This window comes from Anastrepha ludens, chromosome 4 (genome assembly GCF_028408465.1).
Source record: "Anastrepha ludens isolate Willacy chromosome 4, idAnaLude1.1, whole genome shotgun sequence".
In the NCBI taxonomy this organism is placed as follows: Eukaryota; Metazoa; Arthropoda; class Insecta; order Diptera; family Tephritidae; genus Anastrepha; species Anastrepha ludens.
The window spans coordinates 4,167,382-4,190,800 of NC_071500.1; the positions used below are offsets into that span (position 1 = coordinate 4,167,382).

Below are 23,419 nucleotides of genomic sequence, written 5' to 3' on the forward strand. Positions count from 1 at the left end.
GTTGAAAAATAAGTCTTACAGTTGCGTTTTATTTTGAAGGGTAAAGTTAATATTAATGTGAAAATTTTGCAAAACTTCACTTAAAATGTAGTAGAAGTGCCGAATCAACTCAAAACGATTGCCCAAGCGTATTTACACATTGAAATAAATATGAATGTTTCTACTAAAATTTCCAAATATCTCTGCAACGCTGGCGCTGCGTGTGTATCCATAGAAAATCTTTAAAAATTTACTTTGTGCGAGCGATTGTGTCGGTTCCTTTATGTCTCAACAGCAACATACATACATACATAGTTTTCGGCTCACAAAAATAAACCAATAGGCAGTGTGTACGATTTTAAAATAAACCAAACGCTCCGAGCGTGTGTAGGTATTTTGGCTATTGGGCTATCCCGCGGTGATAAACATAGCGCATTTGTGTGCTCTCCGACTTACATCTGTAATGCAATAAATATACAAATCCAAAAAGTTTCTCATAAAATAACATTAAAGATCGGTTTTTAGCAGAGTGGATTGGGTGCAAGCATAGAGAGTTGGCGACATGTCGGCTCGGCGCGCGCAGTCATTGCCGCCGCATATGCTTGACCAAAAGCCGACGCGCGGAAAATGCATTACTGCGATTTGCTTTTCATGGAAAGTCATTTCGTGTGTTGTGTCGCATGTGATTCTGGTGTTAATGGTGGTCTCATATTGCGTTGGCGGCGCTTACCTCTTTCAACACTTGGAAATGCCACACGAGATTGAAGTAAGCTAAAATTCTGCTAAAATTGTTGTAGTTGCATAAAGAATTTGCTTCTGTGTCTTGTAGGTGAAAAGGGACATTCAGTACTTGCGTTTAAATTTAACTGATAAAATTTGGCATTTCTCCGATAATGCATCTGTCCTCTCCGAAAATGATTGGATCGCCAATGTGATGAAGGATTTGGCTAGTTTTGAAAAGCAAATAGTGACTGCCATTAAAACTAACGGTTGGGATGGTGATGAGGACGTCCGAAAGTCACAATGGACCTTTGCTGGCTCACTTTTTTATTCGATCATCGTTATAACTACCATAGGTGAGTGTAAAATTTCTTTAAAAGTTAAAACTACTTAAATATATTTACATTACATTACAGCTATAGGTAATCTGTCTAATTCGGCACTTTGGTAAAACCTTTGCTGATCTTGTCATCCACTTGATCGGTTAGTTTGCTACTTTTCACTCTGACTGCACTCTTTCCCTCAGCTTCTAGGTTCCGATTTGTGTTTTCATTGTCATTGAAAGTTGTGGCATAGCCGAAGGGACTTCCTCCTGAGTATTGGATATAGGCTGGAAACCCATAACCTTCGGTGTACTGTGGTCCACCGCTGGGGTATTGTGCGGCTGGAAACTGGTTGCCTTGGGCCTGACCACCAGGATATTGTGTACCGCCTGCCGCAAAAGCTCCGGGATATTGTCCGTTTACCTCAAATTGTCCGCCAATTGGGTACTGACCACCAGCCGGATATTGCCCGCTTGCAAATTGACCCGCTCCGCCAAATTGTCCACCAAATCCAGGACTTAGACCAGTTTCTGGTCCTATGTATCCACTTCCTCCGGCATTTCCGCCTCCGAAAATGCCTGGTTGTGCTGGAAATCCAACTCCAGGTTGACCTATAAAGCCATTCGCGGGAAATGCACCCGGATATTGTGGTTGAGGCCGACCAATTATACCCGTTGGCCCACCAGGTCCAACCAAAATGCCATTGCCGCCACCAGCAGGGCCACCAATACCGCCGAAACTCGGGTAATTGTTTATGCCAAACTGCTGCCCATTGCCGAAGGGCGGGTAAGGATAATTGCGTGTGCCAACATTTGTATTTACTTCTTCATCTGGATAGTCGTCGATCTCATCATTTTGTGGTTGACCCGGCAGTGGGCGCCTAGTAGTCGGTTCGCGATCGCGTGCGCGCGCATTACGCCTTAGTGCACTGCCCTGATATCTGGCTGAAATTTCATTATGAAAAGGACGTGGTCGGTGCTCACTGTCGCCTCGCTTGGGCCACACCCAATGGGCATCTTCGTTGGCACCAAATACACTACACAGAAGTGTTGTGAGTGCTATCAGAACTTGTAAATGACTCATTCTTTTTTACCTGAAATGAGAGCAGTTGATTCTTTATTATACGTACATATGTGTGTATGTGTGTAAATTAAAATGCTTGCATTTTTTAAGACACCAACAGTCCAGGCCTAGAATATAGGTCTCGAGCATTTGCTCCAGTAGAAATAGAAAACTGAAACTCATTGAATCACCTTGCAGTAAGTCTAAGCTGGTATCAGGCCTGATAGTATCAGGAAAGGTTGCAAGATGTACACCCAGCTTCTTATAGACAAACAGAAATATAATATAATACAGAAATATAGCTTTCGCCGTTAGACGGCAAGGTAACTTCCCGTTCTTCTAATCCGAGCTATGTAGACATGTCCTGGACATCAAGACAAGCTTAAAGTTGCATGACAAGATCGAGATTGTGCCATCGTAACATATGTATATACCATATATATGTAAATATAATTGAAGCTTAGACCCTGTTTTGGGTATTTGGCCGAGTTCCTCCTCCTATTTGTGTGTGCGTCTTCATGTTTTCCACATGTGGACGGACCTGCAGTTTTACGTCGCCTCCGCACGGCTGGCGGAGCTTTGTCATAGCAGAAATACACTGGGAGGTTTGCCCTTGTCTGCCGAGGAGCGACTGTCACTGGAAAAAACTTTTTCTATCAGTTGGTGTTTCGCGTCCGAAGTTTCGAATCTGTGCACTTCGAAATGTTAATCACGCAGTCATGAAGAAAGTAATATTAGTGTCGAGTGGTCGGCAAGCAAACTAACGGCGGAATACTCATTCTATCTTTTCGGCTGGGAAAAGAAGATGCTAAGTGGCATTGGAAGGTTAGGCGGCATTGAGAGAAAAGTAGCTTTGAAAACTTCTCCACACTGGTTTGGACTTATGTGGTAGTGAGAGAACGAGGATCGAGTAGTGCGCAGACAAATCTGGGTTTTTCTTACTGGAAATAGTGAAAAATATCAACGTAATTTTTGTAATTTTTTTTTGTTAATGCCTAAAACATCTCCAAAAATTTTCGGATAATTGCGTTAGCGTAAAGCCAACTGATCACGGATTGCTGGGACAGCAGAAAGATGCTCTAATTTGAAAAACGAAGACTTGATAGCAACTACAATTTTACAATTTCTTATTTTGTATCATAATATACTCTATAGCGGTATTTAATGCTTTCTTATAGCCTAGACAGACGGCAGCGATAATCGGGATTAACGGTGCAGTTAATTCTGATTAAAATTGTAGTGAAACAGATGGTTATTACGCGTATCCTATGGACCGCAGGCAACAAATACGGGTATTATCCGCGCTGATACTAAGAAAATTGCAATTTCTCTAACTCCGAAATATCAAAACAATTAATGTAATTTTGAACGTGTTGGAGCAAACTAGAGTGGCATAGTATCCAGGTTTTCTCGTTCTTCTCTTTAAAAGTTTCATTATTTTCCATTCACAATAGATATTAACTGTTATTTTTCTGCAATGTCCGAAAAAATCCCCTAATCCGCTTAAATTATGTGGATCAAGTCTAGTTGTGAATCCACATTAGTTGCACTTGATTCTGGAGATAGTTCAATATTAAGTAGTAAATCTCGATTAACGCCCCCGTCTGTCTAGGCTATTAGAATTCATATTATATTTCTATTTATAATAAAATGAATGCACTCGCAGTCTTTCAAAATGTTTCTCCACCTGTGGTTGCAAGGAAGATATCGCTTGACTGCTAACACCTGGACAAACTTCGGGCAGAAAAATATTTCTAAATTTGAACAAAATATGTAATTAGGCAGTTGAAATGTTACGGTGTTTTTTTTTTTGTTAAAGTAGAGTGAAAACGTTGTTTACAGCAAACAGTTTGTGTATCCAACGACGCTATTTCCCACTACACAAAATTTATAAGGTTCTGTGGAAGTTTTAGGTGCATTTTTTTATTTTCTTGCCCAATTCTCACTTGCATTGCTTGATATACCTCTTTAGGCCAAAAGGGTTCTTCTTTGGAATCCGGTGGAACTTTCTTTGATTGCCTATGTTGATGTCCTTGCAAATATTTAGTCACTTAAAAACCATTTCAGAAACCAAGGTACCTCTAGTCTCTTTGATATTAAATCACAGGCAGGCTGTACATGTAAACACATACAAATGCACGTCTTACATAATTTTCGAAATTTAGATATTGCAATTTTTGCAGTTATTCTGTCTTGTTATTTGAATTTTACTACAATATAATTTTTTTTTTTTACTTCTTTAATCACCTTCACTTGAAATATTCCACTTGCTCGCACTTGTTTGAATATATCCTTCTACCCTGCACTTCTTCTGCTTTGCCCCAGACGAAATGAAATGAAATATGCCTTCTTTTTGTTGTGCTGCGTTTGAACGCGTCGCTGGTTGTCGGTAGAATAATTTGGCATGAGTTGGCCACACGCTTCTTATATCAAAAAAATCAACCGTGCGAAACGCCAAGCGAAGCGTCATCGACTTCTGCGCCCAATAAAAAATAATAATAAAAGCTATTTAAAAAAAAAAGAATTATTAATCCACATTTAATGATGACGGCTCCCAGCCGAAATTTGCCGGTGCTTGGTGTGTGTTTGACAAGAAAAAAAATAAAATATTAATAATAATGCCGCAGTTTGGTAGAAGCAGCCTTTGCATTATTGTAAGTTTGTTGCAAATAGGCCCATAAGTACATCGTAACTGTATGGTTGAAACGCCTTCATTCAAAATAAAATCAATCGACCATTTCTGAGGAAATATCTGCATTGTCAAATTGTCATTACTCATTAGCGGCTTCGCGATGGCACGTTTCTTTGTGGTTTGTGGCTATTGGTGGTCTTTGCGTAAACCACCCGATCGCCGAAGATGCAATATGAGGGTGGTCAAGAAGTCTCTGAACATTGAAATCAGTTGCAAGGCCTATTTTTCTACAAAGTCTCTCGATCGTTCGAAACACTTCATCAAGCATTTCTCCCAACTTTTCGTTATCCTCCAAATAATACGACTTCTCGAGGTCCTCAAAATAGGTATTTGCCTCTTCATTCAACCCAAATCTTTACCGTTAAGCTATTTTCTTATATTTGTAAAAAAGTTTGTAAATTCCTTCCTTAATTCATTCCCCTTTTCAAGGTAGTCCATGAGAGTGATGCGCGCAATCCAAAAAACTGTCACCAGCACCTTTTTGGCTGATATCCCGACCTTGTTGTAGCAGTTCACTAGGCCCTAACTCATCTAACGGTAGGCACAGAAAACGGACAGGTTGGGTCCAGCGGGAATGGGTTTAAGAGAGCTTATGAATCGGTGGTTAGTATCGTGCGGTGTACCTTCACATGCCGGACATATATTAAGAATGTTGTGATCGATTTTGTATAGGTAGGTATACCTATAACCTGCTTCAAAATCCGAACCGTAATTGAGCTAAAGTTATGCCAGTCTCACCAGCAGCTGAAGCTCTTCGTCTGTAATAGGTGGTGGTTGTACTCTGAAAACGGCATTTGGGGGTCGGAAGTTTAGGAAAGTGGTGAGAGTGTCCCGATGTATGCTCAATGTCTTTCTATATAGTGTCCCTTCGAGTAGTTGTAGTTGTGTTTGGTACTGGATCTCGTCGGTGCAGTCGAAGAGATGTCTCCCAAGATGCTCCCAAGTATCTAAAGCTATAGCAAATGCCTTCAGAGGTGATTCCTACGGTGGCAACCTAGCAAAAGTTGTTTGTTGAGCGTGGAAGCCTCGTTGTAAAGGTGTTGTAGACAAGACATCAGACTTGCCCTGTCTGGTGTGTTAAACCTCACTCCAATACGGTCTTCCTCGTCTGCAATTCGCAACGGGAAGTTCACTGTCTCGACTGTTTCTTCGCCTCTGGTAGTATGCTGTGATGAATTCATATGTCGTCGAAGGTTCTGAAACGGTGCAAAAACTCCTGCAAGGCTCCTTTGAAGTTTCAAACAATTGTTTTTAGTGTAAAATGTGAACAAAGAGGGAAGAAGGAGGAGAAACCCTATTTCGCGGACAGTAATTCCATATACAAATATTTATGCAAAACTAAAATTACTGATCTATGTGCATATGTCATGAACCTGTAGCGGCTACCATTTCTTGTGTTCTGACCTCAATTGGTCGACTAGAACATTCGGGGCCGCTTGTGCTACTATAACCACAGGGAATTTATGTAAACAAGGGGTGAAAACAATCAATCGATTGTGAAAAGTCCACATAATACTTGTAATGTAATCCTTTTAATTGTGTAATGGTTTTTGCGAGCTAAAGATAAAGTTTAGAGAGCGCATTAAATTCACTTTTATACATTTTCGCGTGAATTCCCGTAGACGCTTGTTTCAAGTGGCTGTCATAACAAACCATTTGCGAGATTTGTCGGAAAATTGGATGGGCTCCTTTGCAAGATGTTTCTCTGTAAACAAACTGTTGGATTTGGGTTGCCAATGCCACCCGTTCTGATTCTTGATGCACCCTCGTAAGACGTTCTAATCAATGATCACGGCGATGTTGCAGTGGGCGCATTGCGCGACATGCAACATTTGGGCATTTGGGAGGGTGTGTGTGAGTGTGTGGGCGCTGTCTTTGCAGCAATCATCACCAACAATCGACATCATTCAGTGGTCACTGGCATTATACCTCCATTAATCACTGCATATTTGACGCCCAATAAATGTTCGAATAAATCATTATGTATATCATTCGATGAATTAGCAATTTAACGCTCGAAAGGGATCTTTGGCACCGCTTTGGGCAAAGTGAAAATATGTAAATGCGTGTGTATGTAAATTAAGTGAATATTTGTTGTTTTCGGTGATGTCGTGAGAGGAATACGAAATGGGACCGAAATACCAAAGCCAATACCGATAAACACATCACCCCAAAAGTGCATGTTATGGATATATTGAGTGCTGGCACAATATACAAAAACAATTTTATAGTGGAAAATTAAAATTCGAGTCTTCAAATATATACACATACCACTGCCGATTACTCAACTTGAAATGAGATAACAGCACATTTAAAAAAAAAAAAAAAAAAATTATGATAAAAAATAAAAATATAAAATATAAAATAGCAGCATTGAACTTCAATGTGACTGTGTAATCAATCATCTGCTATATAGATATGCCTGCATGTATGTATGTAAATGTGTACATCTGTGGATGCAGTCAAAATAGTAGATTAGATGCTATTTTATTCCCATTTTCAAAATGAAATGTAAATGAATTAGTTCGGAATTTAAACCAACTCACCCACTCACGCATACATGCACACATGCATCCATGTATGTATATATGTATGTGTGCATTTAGATCACCGCTGCTGCTCTAGCCAACTGTCCAACCACCACAGTGGCATTCTCACGTGTTTGACCTCCAAAGTTTGGTTTTGATTTGGATGTTCACATTTCATTGTATCTACGACTAAGTGTCCGAGTGTTGGTGATGATTGGACAATGATTGTGAGCGGATTGTAGCAGTGGAATAGCAGCGCTTTCCGCATATTCCACGCTCCAATGCACAGCGCCGACACTTCAAGCCAAAAATTCATTACGTTAGTCAAGGTCAGTTCTGGACGCTGTGGCGGCTATGTGTTTTAGGTATTTCCCAAACACATTTTTATTTTTAGTCTCAAAAACAGGTACCCTACGCTCAAACATACATATGCATGTATGTGTGTTATATTAATGCATTAATTTGTTAGTAAAGTTATTGTCATTTAATTTTTGTGGCTTTCGTAAAAGCACAAATTGGAGTTTAGTGACCGCGGCGGCCAATCAAAACAAATGGTTTTGGCCACCACGCGGAAATGCCGACGATACGTTAAGAGCTTCGTTTAAGGTAACTCCAACTACATTTGCTTACAATGTCTGTAGTTAGTTTGTGTCGAAATTTAAAAAAATATGTACAAATATATGGTACCTTCCGGTTCACTTGATTAGAGGCAGTAATTTTTATGGAAGAAAATGGTTATTAAAACAACCGTATTTGATTCGTTAGTAATCCAAAGTTTTCGGATAATTCAAGTGAAGACTGTACTTTACTCGACATGCGTCAAAATATTATTCCATCTAACGGTATTTCGCAGTAGTAAAACTTCAGCAGCTGTAATACTGATCTTGATTTATTGGTTCACTAGAATGGAGGCACTGACCGACCAAATAAGATAATATAGAAAATATATACAATAAATATAGAAAATCTCTTTTTTTACATTTATTATTTAAAGCTTAATAGTTTGTGATGCCACCTTGTTTATAAATTACTTCGTAAATGCGTTGATGAATGTATAGCCTCCAGGGAGCCTAATGAAATTTAAGACTAGACCGTTTTAATTATAAAAAATGTTGCCAATTCTTATAAACTTTACGAGCAAGCCATCATAGATTTTCCATAATGTTCAGATCTGGGAAATACGGTGGCCATGCAAAAGTTTCAACGTTTTGAGACGCAGTCCAAGTTCTCACCACACTTGAGGTGTATACAAATGAATTATCCTTTTGAAAGATCCAATTAATAGCTCCAAATGTTTCGCGAATCTCGGGGAAAGATGATTTCAACAGAGCTTTATAGCTGTCCCCGTAATTTTTTGGCCTACAATTTTCAATTCGAACACGCCATATTACGATATAGCTCCTCATACCATAATCTTCACGGCTGTGATGCCCACTCAGGTAGCTTTCCTCCTTTCTTAAGTCATTAAATACTAGATTTTTCCATTCAGCGGGGCCGTTATTTGTAACAGAACTCCAAGCTATGTGGTCGATTGCAAAATCTATTCAAAAGTGGTATTTTTTTGTAATTTTTTATGCTTCAGATGTGGCACTTTTAGAATAGCTGCTCGAATGGTGGATTTGCTGGCTGCAAAATTTACCATTTCTTTAATTTTTGCTGTTGAAAGGGTGGAATTTGATGCCAATTGATTTGTCCTTTTTCGCGATTTGTTACACCTTTCTGCTTACCCATTTTATTATTATAGAATTAAGAAGTTTTCGGCAAAAAAATTAATGACTAAAAAAATTACAATATTAATTTTTTCAGTTTTAATGCGCAAATAATGTAGGCAAGCGGAGTGCCTCTATTCAAGTGAACCGGACTGTATGTCTGTATCGCACACCCCAATGGCGTACATTGACTTGAGCCACGAATTTGTTTATGGGCATTTGCATTTTCTTGCATTAAAAGCAAGCCAAAAGCAAATAAAAAAGTACTGATTAGAAAATGACAACTTCGCAACTTCACAAATTCACAACTTCACTTAATTGCAAATCTACCACTGCTGGTAATTTGACTCACATTTCCTGCACAATCGGCGGGCATGCAAACAGTCGCTCAAAATGGTGACTCCAGCAATTGAATTTAAAGTGTGTCATGCGCTATTAGGAGACACATAAACAATGGAAACCGCAAGTTCTGAGTTACTCATTCGCATGAACGTAGTACTCGTTCAAGTAGGTATTTCATAAAAATCATAATTGCGCGGAATGAATAAAAGTTCAACAAATCGCATTGCTCGTATTGTACTCGTATGTGAAATGCGTCTGATCATTGGGGAGCCTTGCCCAATGCGTTACAGTTGGTTGACCAATTTTCAATGGCATCGAATGCTTCATATTGCACTGACGCATACATGCATAGGCATATGTATAGGATTATAGGATACAGAATACACATATGTAGGTACAGTGAAACCTCCTTTGGGCGGATACTCACTTTCGGTCAACTTTCGTGTCCGCTTATTTTAGAACTTTTATTTTTAAATTAATTGAACACTATTTCTTATTTGAATAAAAGATATTGATACTATTCAATTTAAACAAAAATGTGTAGGTATTTTTTGAAAAGCGCATATTTCAGTTATTTGCATAAGGGGTTAGGGGTAGTCAGAGGCCCGAGAAAATGATGATTTTCAATAATGTTTTTTTTTGCTAGTCAGTTGCTTTATTTTACAAAAATAAAAACATAGCATTAATACATCATGTTTCGACTAGACTTTAGCGAAATTTCAAAAAAAAAAATTAATAATAATAAAAGTTATTGCTGTTTGTGTGGAGCGCGTTTCTCCAGAAGTCCCTTGCGGTGATCATCACAAGTCCTTGGAGGTTCATCTAAAATCAATCGGACAAGAGAAATTAGTTTTATTAATAGATAATCTTGTGCCTCACCGAAGCTTTTTTGGTTTTAAATGAACAATATGGCATCGTCAGGAAATATTTTTCGTGAAAAAAACCGACAATTAATTGTTCAAAAAAAATTTAAATTTTTGAAAAAAAAAATCCTTCGATCAGGCACGAGTATTTTATGTTTTTCAAAAGCAGTATTGCAGTATTTTATTGAAATCTACCAAACAGCTTTTTAGTTACTGTGATGGCCAGTTTAAAAAACATAGTTTTGAGAAAAACGCATTTCAAGTTTCGCTACTTGCTCTCGAAAACACCAGATCGCTCGAGCGCCCTTTGTTAATTGTTGAATAACTTGAAAAGTATTTGACGGATTCACTTCAAATTTTCACACAATATTTTTAAGATATTATATACTTAAAAAAGAAATGCAAAACAAATCCAATATTTTTTTTTTATTCCGTGCATGTGAAGTATTATATACATATAAATATTTAATTTCAGTTAATAAACTACATAAACTAGATAATTAAATTCATTCGTAAAAAACTGGGAAATTGTCGATTGACGTAAGTTTTTTTTTTACTTTTTCAAAAGGAAACTATTATTTTCCAATAATCTTATCAATAACAATAATCTCTTTATTTTTCACGATAAACGCAGCCTGTGTTTTTCCAATTTTGAATCTAATAGGAAAATCGGATTTATTTCTTTAAATATTTCATACAGAGACTCAGTGATGACATTATGCCAAATCTATTGAATTATTTATTTTTTTATGTGGGAAAATTATGTTTGCAAGATTTGATTAGAAAAGCAAATTGCTTTTCTCGTAAGTGTTAATAAAATCACTACGCTAACCAAACTAATGGGTTTTCCAATAGCAGGAGTTACAGGTGAATGGATTGCGCTATCAAGACATTTTTTATGGCCGATATTGGATGGTATTGATCTGGACAACGTTTATTTTCAACAAGACGGCGCTACGTGCCACACAAGCAATGAAACCATTGACGTTTTACAGGAAAACTTTCCGGACCGTGTTATCTCTCGAAGAGGTGATCACAATTGGCCACCGAGATCTTGTGATTTAACACCTTGTGACTTTTTCCTTTGGGGCACGTGAAAGAGAAGGTCTACGCCAACATTCCAAAGATGGAATTCGTGAGGTTATCGAGAACATAGGGCAGCCACTTTGCAATTCGGTTATGGAAAATTTCATGAAAAGGATATCGTCTTGTAAGCGTAGTCGTGGTGGTCATTTGCCTGATGTTATTTTGCACTATTAACGGCATACTTTCCTCTATATAATGAAATAAACATCCGATCATTTATATTTAAAATTAGCATTTTTCTTTAAATATCAAAATAACACCTCTGTTTGGAAAACCCTATAAATGAGTGCATGAAAAAACTTCACACTTTGTCCAGGAAGTCCCCTTTTCTCCATTTAGTAAGTATGTAGGTATGTATGCAAGTAACTGTTCACTGACTTTTTTATATTTTGTTCGAATCCGCTCAATAGAGTTTTTTGTGTTAATTTTATAAAAAATAATTGTCCGCGTCCGGCCAAGAGTGCCCGCTTAAGAGAGAGTAATTTGTTCCGAAATGTATAATTAAAACTTTGTAGAGGAAAAAATGTCCACACAAGGGTGATGCCTGTTTAATGGAGGTGTCCGTTAGGAGAGGTTTCACTGTACCAGTATATATGTATAATTATTAAAAATACAAATGTAGTTTATAATTGTAAGCCAAACAGCAAGCGCTTGCCACATTGCCCTATTACTTTGAATGAGTTTTTTATAGCCGTTTATTAAGTATTGCCACATACATATGTATGTATGTGTGTATGTATGTATGTTTTAAGCCATTTAACAATTTTTAATGCTGAATATTTTTCCAATTTAATTCGAAATGTAAACCATCCACATTTCGTCATGTTGATTTAATAGAATCTTAACACTTTAAGAATTCAAATTAAGTACTGTCATGCATTTACAGATTGTCTGAAAAATAAGAAAGCAAATAGATATTCAATTATTTGCTTTATTCGATATAATTTTCCTGTACTTCATCCATAGGGAATTCTTCTTGTAAAATAAGGACCGCCGTAGTCGAATGGGTTGGTGCCTGACTACCATTCGGGAGTGCATAAGTTCGAATCTCCGTGCGTGAAAGATCAAAACGAAAAAGTTTTTTCTAATAGCGGTCACCTATTGCGAGGATTGCACTCGGAGGATTTTCATTTCCTGCAAAGGATCTCTATGAAAAATTATTTGAAAAATTATTTGAAAAATTACCCTAAACCTTTCGCCGATATGTCACTCGGCCTATGCGTAGTTATTAGATTTGATATGAATAGTAAAGTGTATCAATGGAATCCAATGTTGTGTCTGTTTTGTTAGACCAGGGAAACTAAAAGTTGTCGGAACAGAGGTCTTCTGATGATAGGTTTATGGGTTCAGTGTGTTGGGACTTTTTCTGGATAAGCAGAAGTTTGTTCAAATGGAGCTCACGGCCAATTCCAGCTCTTCATCTGCGATAGGTGGTGGTTGATGAGATAAAAGTAAGATTGAGCGAATAAAGGTATTTAGAGGGGTATGGACTAATAAGGTGGCGATTGACATAGTAGTGGAAGAGCCCAAAGGTCCACGCAGATGTCTTCTAACATGTTTTTGTTGAAGCAGTAACTTTTCACTGCCAGTGTAATGTAATCATGTCATCTTCGTCTAGCTCATCCAACGGTAGGCCCAGGAAACCTGTTGTTTCGACAGGTTGGGTTCAGAGGGGTGTTAGATGAGTAGGTTTGATGGGACATGTGAAAAGGTGGTTAGTGTCGTGCGGGGTGCCTTCACATGCCGGACATATGTTTAGTATGTTGGGGTCGATTCTGGATAGGCAGGAGCTTAACCTGCTACTGTATCCAGAACTTAATTGCGCCAAGGGAGTTTCGGGGAAATTGGAGCTATTCGTCTGCATTGGGTGGTAGTTGGACTCCGATGACGGCATTCGGGGGTCGGGAGCTTAAGAAGGTGATAAGAGTCTCCCGATATATGCCGTTAATTGTCTGTCTATACACTGTCCGATCCAGTAATTGTCGGTTCTTTTGTTCATTCAGTTAGAATTTAGTAAATAAATGCCACTAGTTGGAGTCCTCTCTTCATTACGACTCATGCTGAAGAGCTTGCGTAAATACATACATCCATATGTACTAGTATATCCTTTCTCGAATGTGTCCCGTTTGAATTGTTTAATTGTACTTGGATGCTAATGATGCGGCTTTGGCCATTAAAATTAATTTTTGAATAATGTCGTGCCACTTTGGATAGAAATCGATAACAAAGGGTGATCTATTTAGAGGTGTCGGATTATGAATTGAAGTAAAACAGCGAAAACTCAAATTGATTGTGCAATCTTTATTATTTTTGTGTAGAACCATTCGTGACATTTATGTTTTAAAGATAATCCCTTTCAAATGTTGGCCACAACTGCGCCGTAATTCGACCATCCGCAAACACCAATTTGGATTGACACGAGTAATGTTGGCTTCGAAGCTGGTTTATCCACAAATTATTAAGACTTTACATGCCCCCGCAAATAAAAGTCCAAAGGTTTGATATCACACGATCTTAGTGGCCAATCTACTGGCCCGAGACGAGAGCTAAAGAGTTCACCGAAACGACGACGTAGTAAATCAATAGTTTCACAGGCTTTATGGCAAATAACGCCATCTTGTTTGAACCAAATGTTGTGGAGATCGCCATAAGTTGGTCTGAGCGCGCGATGAACTCTTTTCACAGAGCGTCGATTTTAGTAACACAATTGTACGATTTTTAAACGTTGTTGAGGTGTAAACCTTTCCAAAGAAATTATGTATTTAGTTTGACAGTAGTCATGCGTGGTCTGTCGAAAAACCCCTATTGGAAAAAGTACCTCCAATCTGATCACCCTGCTATAAATTAGTTAAGTAACCGCTGCTAAGCGCATCCTCGATGTTGTCTGCACATGCACTTCGCCAGATTCAACTTTTCTGCAATGGATAAACTCTTATTTCTGCAGTAGACGTTGTGTTCTAACAATAGTGGGCATTTCATCTACTCCTTTTGCTGTCCCCTCTGGTGTTCCGCAAAGTATCAAAAGTATTAGCTAAATGTTTACTTTATGCTGATGATCTTAAAATCTTCTCAGTGATCACTGATCAAGAGATCGCCATTCATCTTCAAGGCGATATTGATAGGCCTTACCTGTGGTGCCAGAAATCACGACTTTCGCTGAACTTGTACAAGTGGTTTCAAATGACTTACTCGAAAACATCCAAAATCGTGCGTTCTAAGTACAGCATCTCGACTTGTGTCCTGCAGTGTGTTAGTGGGATTAAGGACCTTGGCGTCGTCTTTAATAACAAATTTTCCTTTAGTAACCATATAAATTAAATGACTACAAAATCGTTCTCCGTACTGGGCTTCGTCAGACGGGATACCACCAAGCTCTCTGATCTCTATGCCATCAAGTTAATCTAAATATTAAAATAACTTTTTTATTTGGAGACCAGGTGTCAGCAGGCTGTCAATAGAATCGAGCGTGTGCAAAAAACGTTTCTCAAAAGTGGCCTTCGGTCTCGGAACTTTATTTATGCCATTCCATCATATCCTGCTCGACTCATGCTCATAAGTCTCAAGTTCTTAGAAATTTCAGGTCTATACTTTGTTTGTAATATTATGACTGGAGTCATTGATTGTGCCTTGGAACCTCTACCCTTTTTGTGGGGAAAGTTTTAAAACTAAGTATGCCAGAAATGCTCCCATTACTCGCGCTTTACGTGAATTAAATTCCATTAACCCTTGGTTGGACACATGGGTCTGGCCTCTTTGTTCGTGTTCGGAGACCATTTTTAAAAGGTTATATCCATAAAGAAAATTCATTTTTAGGAAGCTGCTGAAAGCTCAAGTCGTTAGCTATAATGGAAATATGCTAAATTCACGTAAAAAGTCGAAAAAGTCTTGGGTTTTAGAAAAGGTATCAACGGAGGGTTGACAGTGATGTTGTTCTTGATTTCTCGCTTTCAAGAGTGGATTTTTTAAATCTTTTGAATTATATATTATAATTGTTTTCAAATACTTATATATGTAAGTAATATATCAACAGTTTAATCTAAGTTACTTTAAGGAGTTACTTTTGTGCCACAGTCTTTAAGGATTGAAATGCATAGACTTAAATATGGAGCTTAGGGCGTTTATAAATAATTAAATAAGGATTCGGCCATGCATTTCAAATGACCTACCTACTTTTGGATTGATTTTCAGGCTATGGACACATATCTCCGCGGACGGACTGGGGTAAAGTGACCACCATTTTTTATGCTATTGTGGGCATTCCTCTCATGCTGCTGTGCCTTTCCAACATCGGGGATGTGATGGCCACTTCTTTCAGGTTGGTAATCGAAAGCAATTGAATATTAACTACGGATCTAAATAAATACTTATGCATCTGTATGTGTGTATATTCCATTAAATTTTATGCAGATTCATATATTGGCGCGTTTGCTGTTATGTTTGCACCCGCGCCGCACGCCGTCCACGTCGCCCGCGACACCGCTCTAGCCGCGGCCAACGGTACACCTCCCGCTCTCAGCCACCACCTGTACGACGATCTATACGCCTTACACAGCGCTCGGCGGGCGATTCCGGTTTTGGAAATTCGGTGGGTTTACCGCACGCTTATTCAGATCCGGAATTACGTGCTGGGCGTTACGACTACGATGGCGGGCGTAGTAGTGGACGTCGGCATCAACACATCAGCAACCATCAGCGCAACCGCCATATACCTCCTTATCAGTACGACCAACAGTATTACGATGAGGGGCCCCGACATACACAAACCCTCAATCGTGGCTCAAGATTCGGACGCAGCATGCGTAACCGCGAAAGCATACGCGGTCGACACACCGTCGAACGTGAGCGCTACGTAGGACACTCGAAGCAACGGTTTGGTTCAATTGAAGATCTAAACGTACCACCGTCGAAGCGCTCGTATAGCATGCGATCAGTGCGCGCGTCCAGTGCACGCCGTGACGTTGCTCCACCACCACCAACGGCGCGCAGTGAGGCGCGTGAGTTACGAGAAGCGCCGCGTGAGACACGTGAAATGCGCGAAATCAATCGAATGAATCCTCGCACAATGCAGCGCGGCCGATCCGTACCACATGCACCAGTTACGGCGCGCGCCAAATCTGTTGACCCGCGCATTCATTACGAGGACGTCGTCGATGAGGAAGTTGTGCGCAAGACTCCCATCATACCCAACCGATATGCAATCGATGAGCTCGAGCATAACCAGCACCGTGAGCAACGCGGCAAGCACATGCCACGCAGCCAATCAATGCCGCGCTCCGCACTACTCAAAAACAGTTACCACAACGATCAGCGCAGCAATGGCGATAGCTCCTACCATTCACACCACAATCAACCGCGCCATGCATCTCCACAGCCAACACACCGACAACAATCCGGACATCAGTCACACTTTGGCGATAGATTGGAGTTACCCGATTTCGGTCCACATCCAATGAATCGCTCAAAGCGCGGACAATCACCCGCTCCACTTGAGCACTATGAGGAAGATTACGATGATTACTATGTAGACGATCGTGACATTTACGACGAATATGACAACCGTGATATGGCGCATCAATCCAAGTATAGAGATCGGAGGTATAGAAAAGAGAGACCAGGTAAGGCCAACTACTAACAAAAATGTTACGAAGTAAAAGGGGGTTCCCATAAGCGCATAGCGGCGGTAAAAAGAAAACTTTTGTAGAATTTTAAGTAATCTTTCTATGACTCGCAATCAGATATGGCTCCATTAATATTGGCTCCCAGGGATTAATAGCTTATTGGCTTCGAGAGGTTTCGAACAAAGAATTCGCGCGCAAATAACCCCTGCCTTGGCGGCTGCTTATAATTAATGATAGCGAAGTATTATTTGGTCTCTTTTTTAAATACATTAATCAGTTATTTAAACGATTTCACATTTCTTCTTACTCATAGAACGCTTACCGCCGTCACCGCGCATAATGTCGCCGATGGGATTTCCTGTAAAACGACAGATACGCAGACGTCCCAGCTTTGACTACGATGATGACTCCTACTATGGTGATGATTGGAGCGACTATTACGGTGATATCTCACCAAAAGATCGCCCAGTGCCAATCTGGTTGTGCGTATTTTTGGTAATCAGTTACATTTTGGGCGGTGCAGCACTCTTTGCCTACTGGGAGAAATGGTCGTTTTTGGACTCTGCTTACTTCTGTTTCATAACTTTGACCACAATCGGTGAGTCTTTTAATTGAAATAACACATTGATAACAATTTGCTTGCTTCGCGTGTTCATCGAATGTTATTTACAAAACCTGGTAGAGACGTCCAAGACACCGAAATAGTCATCAAATTGCAAATATTTTCAACGTGTTGTTTTTGCTTCCAGGGTTTGGCGACTTTGTGCCCGCGAAAGGAGTGAAGGACGAATCGCGCCAGTCAATTGCCTATTGTTCGTTGTATTTGCTCTTCGGCATTGCATTGCTGGCAATGAGTTTCAATCTTGTGCAGGAGGAATTCATCTCCAATGTTAAGGAGGTTGCACGTCGTTTGGGTATTTTAAAGGACGAAGAAGACGATGATTAAATGTTTCGAAGTATTGTTTATTATTTATAAATCAGCGAATGGCATATGAAACAAGCAAAATATTTACACACACAAACCAAAGTTTTAAGTTTAAAGTTGAATACATTTAGAAATAAACATAAGACAAATTAAGAGCATCTGAAATAAATTTGCACAAGAACATTTTACGAAGACATAAACGGGAGCTCATAACGAAGGTTTAACGCAGATTAAATTTGTTATTTTTTATAAAACTAGCAGATTTCCTTAACTTCTGTCACATGCAATGTGGTGCTACACTGGTTCAACAAATATTACGAATTCAATAGCAGTGATTAGTGTAAACGCTTCACTTTTGTCTATTCAATTTTATAAATATATTGACAAGTTTAAAGTTGAAATGAGAAAAGGCTGTAGTTTTCAAAAGTAGTGTTTCCATTTGTATACCAATCCGCAGTTGAATATACCTTCAAGGTGGCTTAGATGCAATATTTCTTTCAAATAGATATACAGAAATGTAATACAGGTATTTAGGAGGAGTCCATGGCATATGGATGCAATATTTTCTTACTGACTTATACCATGCGTTGAAACTCAGGAGACATTTTCCTTGTTTGTCTGCAATTTGATCATAATTTATAGCATTCAGTACTCCCATTTTAGTATCATAAAAATACTCACTCTAGCAATTGGTGCTGACGAATTGTGCATTGGGGATGGTTTATTCGGCGTACTGCCGTTGGACAGCGAGTTACTGATGCATAGTGGTTTTGATAGAACATTTAGCTTTTTGGATGCGTACGTATAGTGTTGTGGAGTTTCTACATTCGTTAAATCTATAGGGGTTGAGTTTAATAGGGTTTCAGTAGTGGACACTCCTTGAACCGAATTCCTTAGTTCGTGTTCATCTTCACTTCCCTAAAATTGAACAAACAATTAAATATACAGACATCTACATTTGTATGCTCTCTTCATACTTCATCAATAGGCGCTGTAGTATCCAAATCCGACCAATCGTTCTCTTGCCGAAACCGTTTTACGATATCAATGTGTGGCGATGTCGCTGCTAATGAGCGAGGATACACAAAGTTGCGTTTAGATGGAGTGGTGCCTGAAACGTTAAAAGAAGAAGGTATTAAATGTGTGCCCTGGGGGGTTTTAGTAGCTTAAAATAGTCTCAGCGCTGAAAGTTCTGATTGGAGTTGGAGATTTTCGTACCTGTTGGAGCATAAGTCTTGAGCTCACTTTGCTTAAACTGGTTTACATCGTCTACACAAGTTTTCATCTGATCTTCGTAAGTGTTTGCATAATTCAGAATATTTTGTTGCAAAGAATTGGTCAATCCGTTTGAGACTACTACGTGCTGCTTCAGTTGTTGAGCATCTTCGGCAAGGCCCTTATTTACAGCATCAGTTGCTTCTTCAATTTTCTGTTCACTGTCAAAACGGCTTCGTTTTATTTCATCTGCATAATCTTCCAGCATTTTCTGTGTGTATTCCGAGTGGGCAGCAGCTGTAGTTGTGAACTCTTCTACACGCATGCCACCGTCCGTTTGCAAGCTGCGCAATTGCTCCTGGAGTGATTTGTGCACATTTGCTTGCTGATCAGTGAATTCTCGTGCAACACTGGCATGCTGTTCGCACTCCTTTTGTGTTGCTAAATCTTGATTACAACTCGTCTCACAGAAGTCTTGCGATAGCGCAGAGGTCTGTTGCAGTTGTTCAATAGTCGACTGCGCATTTTCTTCCAACTCAACTTTTAGTTTTGTAATTTCATTTGCTCGCGACTGCCTGCTACTGTACGACTTTTCCTTCAAAGCATTCAACTTGTCTATGATTTCTTCCATGACTGTGCGTTCTTCGGCTGAAGCAGCTCGTTCATTTTCGATCTCAACTTGTAGTTTTGTTAACTGATCTACGCTGGCATCCGAGATTTGTTTTATTTTAGCAATTCGTTCTGTTAATTGGGTGGTATGGGTTTGAAGGTTTTTAGACTTCTCGTGGAGACTTTCTACTACGGTACTACACATTTTTTCTGTGGTGGCTTTTTGCTGATCGGTAAACTTAATTAAGTCTACCAGTTTATTCTGCATCTGCGCAACCAATTCGAGCTGTTTGTTTTCCAATTCCTTGAACAGCTGAGTTAAAATATCTTTGTGTTTACTACTAGAATCTCCTAGAACTTTCGAGCACTTCTCAACGATTGAGGTGGTGGATGCAAGCGACTCTTTACATAAGTCATTGACCCTTTTAATTTTCATGCCACTATTACTTATCAGCTTTCTGTGGACGTTTGCAGAGTTGGCTACGAAAGAAGAAGTATTTGTTTAAGGAGCTAAAGGAATTCATACTCACACAGCTTACCAAATTCTTCCAGAAGCATTTGAGTATAGGATTGTTGTTGTTCTTTCATGATACTTAAGTTACTATCCATTAAATCAAAGTTATCATGCATTCGTTCAGAAAATCGTTCACAAGCAGTTTTGATTTTTACGTCAACATCTTTTCTACGCTCAATTGTGCTCTGCAGAAAAATATTAGATTTTAAAATCGAGAAACTAAATTACTGATGTATTTATAAGCTTACATGCAGCTGATGTGTGTCTTTTGTAGCAACATCAGCAACATCCAGTATCTGAAGCGCCTGATTTGTTAACACCTCTTCGGTTTTCATGTGTGATTGCAACAAGACTTTCTTTTCTTTATAACGCTTTTTTGTACAATTAAGGATCTGTAAAGATTTTGCTAATTCAGCACAATTTTAATTTCATTTCAAATATATTTTATTTACTCTTTTGGTCTGTTGTAACACGCCTTGCGTCTGAGTAAGATTTTGTGCCGTACGCTTCAGCTCCTCTGTTTTTTCGACTAAATTGAGGCTGACTTCTGTAAAGATTCGTTCCTTATTTGACAGTTCATCTTTTAGTGCCTTTAAAAGTAACATTTTTTCATTTAGTTCCCGATGCTGTGAGTCCATTTTCAATGTCATTTCGGTATAAGTCTCCTCGGCTAAGTAAATGCCATTTTTGTCCCTAGCTGCCATTAAATCACGTTTTAGTTTGTCGATCTCCTCCGTGTATTCTTTAAGTACGGTTTTCTTGGTTAACTTTTGATTTACTTCTGGTTTATTTTGAATATTTTTAGCGCGATGTGCATATTCAAGCGTGCTTAATGTTTCTTCTATGTCTTTATGACCAGGTGAGATCGTGGCAATGATCGATGTTTTGGTTCGACCACCTTTGCAAAGAAAATTTAAGAATGAGGTATATTTTTTTTAAAGAGATCCCAACTTACCTAATGATTCCTGAAGAAGACGTGTTAGTTTCGATTCACGATATGGTATATGCGGCGTCCGTTCCACTAAAGCTGTGATGACACGACCCAATGTCAACAAACTCTGATTGATATTTACTGTTTCTCGCGCCCGTATACCCTTTTCATTCCCCGCCTTAGTAACATTTTCACTGCCCGCTAAATCAACCAAATTTAATTTGCCAATTTTTAACATTTCTTCTCCATCTATGCCATTTTCACGAATGTGCACTAAAATTGAAAACACTGTATGCGATCGTGAGGATTGTGCATTCATTAAGGTCGTAGCTGTTCTGCGTCGCTCTTTTCCTTTCTCGAGAAGTTTATACACATCGTCTTTGCTATGAACTGGTATCTCCTCCAAGCCCTGAATGATTACAGAACCCTTCTTCGTGCTATCGTCGAAGATACGGATCTTTACACTATCATCTGACGATAGCAAATCACATAATTCCTCATTATACAATTCTAAGTAGGAAATACGCATCGAAAATTCCATTTCCAACATACGTAACTCATCGAAAAGATGACTCAAAGCTCGGGGTATAATACCAATATCCGAATCCTAGAAGTACAAACAACACGTCACAAAACTTCAGTTTACGATAACATCTATAAAATTCAAATGTTAAAAGCTTTCATAAGACTCAGGTAGGAATTTCAAATCAGAAGCAACATTTCAAGGCTGTTTTGTATCTTTCATTGAAAACTGGTTTCGCACCCACTAAGATATCGCCCAACTACCTGCTGCCAAAACCAACATGCACCCTTTTCAAAAAATCATAAAATCGTACATTATTACACTTACGTCTTCCCAGGATGATTTCAATTCTGCGCATTCGGTGCCAACCATAGTATGCGTTTTGCCCGTGCCAGTTTGTCCGTAAGCAAATACAGTGCAATTGTAGCCCGACAGCACCTCTTCAATAAGAGGTGCCACCACCGTGCTGTATACATCTGCCTGACGCGAGTCTGTACCAAATACGCGATCGAAAGTGAACTTTTTCGTCAGCTTCGAATCAACCGTATGTCTAGTTACTATTTCACGGGGCGATATTGTGTCAATGACTTCCGCTGACCTTATGCAACGTTCTCGTGCATTTAGGGGCCTAATTAAACATACAAAATATATAATACATTTATAGCATTTTGAGGGAACATTCGACGTCGGTTCCAACTCACCTTACACGCACATACACCTGAATGTTTTGATTAGATATCTTACGCGGTTGATGGCTCGATGCGTTGTTATTGCCTCCAGATGTATTCATCGCAAAGAAATAATTATCACGATAGCACAATAAGAATATAGAGGTACACAAGAAAAGTTTACTACAATTTCGCTGCTATTTACTTGTTTCAGTCACTGAATTCGAAACGACCGTTTGAAATGCTTCGTTCACTTTCGTACAGCTGGCCGAAATAGAAGTGCTGCCCCCACACACACAGGGTTGCATGAATCAAAAGTGTTGCCAGTAAGCTTATTGTCTGAAGAATAAATGAAAAATAAAAATATTAGTTCATATCAGATTTTGAATTCCAAAAGGAACATACGAATTAGAATTCAATTAATTAAGAGGGTGTTTATAATATAATAAGCATAATTCATATCAGATTTCCAATTCCAGGAGGTACGTTTATAGTACTTAACTAAGTAGAGGGTGTTGACCAGTATTTGTATTTGAAAATGATAAGTATGTATTTGCATTTGTAAAAAATGTTTGAGACGGTAAGCTCTTTAATTTTAATGGTATCCCACTTTTTTGTGTTGGCTGAAGAGTATAATTTATTTACATTTTCTGTTATTCATTTCACATCTGTGATTGTCAGAGGACTTGAAATCGCGAAAAATATCGAGTTAGCGGCACCGCCTACCGGTATAGAGCTGATTTGCAATACTAAACATAAGCTCACGACCCACATTTTATGGAGGACAAGATGATATTTCAAAGCAATTTAAAAATAATTGTTGGTTTTTATACAAAAACTAAAGGTTATGGTATATACAATTTTTGATGAAAACAATTTACCAGAACGTTTGGCTGTTTCTTGGTTGAAGTGATTACCAAAAACGGAGAAATGGGTGGCAATACGCCTAACATTAAATATTAGTATAATAAACATTTTTAAGTGAACATTCGAAAATAATTATGCACTTTCGGAAGCTTACTTCCAACTGAGTTTAATTCGCTGATGTTTAGAAAATATCAAAAGCCCTTTAAGTAAAATCTCTTGATTTTCGAGACACTGGAATTATATGA

The 23,419-nt window shown here is 38.9% G+C and overlaps 3 protein-coding genes across 4 annotated transcripts; 1 reads left to right on the top strand and 2 right to left on the bottom strand.

The window, feature by feature from the left end:
• The first annotated feature begins 431 nt into the window (after window positions 1–431).
• On the top strand, window positions 432–18,094 carry LOC128862437 (uncharacterized). The gene is made up of 6 exons (XM_054101053.1): window positions 432–745; window positions 809–1,055; window positions 15,493–15,619; window positions 15,712–16,919; window positions 17,236–17,520; window positions 17,672–18,094. Exons 1-6 carry the CDS (start codon window positions 542–544, stop codon window positions 17,866–17,868), a joined length of 2,268 nt encoding a protein of 755 aa, XP_053957028.1. The 5' UTR covers window positions 432–541; the 3' UTR covers window positions 17,869–18,094.
• On the bottom strand, window positions 970–4,466 carry LOC128862440 (uncharacterized PE-PGRS family protein PE_PGRS24). Of its 2 annotated transcripts, XM_054101056.1 has the most exons (3): window positions 4,332–4,466; window positions 1,104–2,115; window positions 970–1,046 (listed from the first exon to the last, which is right to left on the bottom strand). In XM_054101056.1, the coding sequence occupies exon 2, from the start codon at window positions 2,103–2,105 to the stop codon at window positions 1,131–1,133; it is 975 nt and encodes a 324-aa protein (XP_053957031.1). In that variant the 5' UTR covers window positions 2,106–2,115; window positions 4,332–4,466; the 3' UTR covers window positions 970–1,046; window positions 1,104–1,130. The 2 variants fall into 2 exon arrangements, with proteins under 2 accessions (XP_053957031.1, XP_053957030.1); XM_054101055.1 differs by having other exon boundaries at window positions 970–2,115.
• Window positions 17,865–22,565, bottom strand: LOC128862436 (kinesin-like protein Klp61F). The gene is made up of 10 exons (XM_054101052.1): window positions 22,341–22,565; window positions 21,967–22,267; window positions 21,141–21,723; window positions 20,638–21,083; window positions 20,434–20,577; window positions 20,211–20,370; window positions 19,066–20,151; window positions 18,825–18,958; window positions 18,529–18,765; window positions 17,865–18,465 (listed from the first exon to the last, which is right to left on the bottom strand). Exons 1-10 carry the CDS (start codon window positions 22,427–22,429, stop codon window positions 18,442–18,444), a joined length of 3,204 nt encoding a protein of 1,067 aa, XP_053957027.1. The 5' UTR covers window positions 22,430–22,565; the 3' UTR covers window positions 17,865–18,441.
• Window positions 22,566–23,419: the final 854 nt, after the last annotated feature.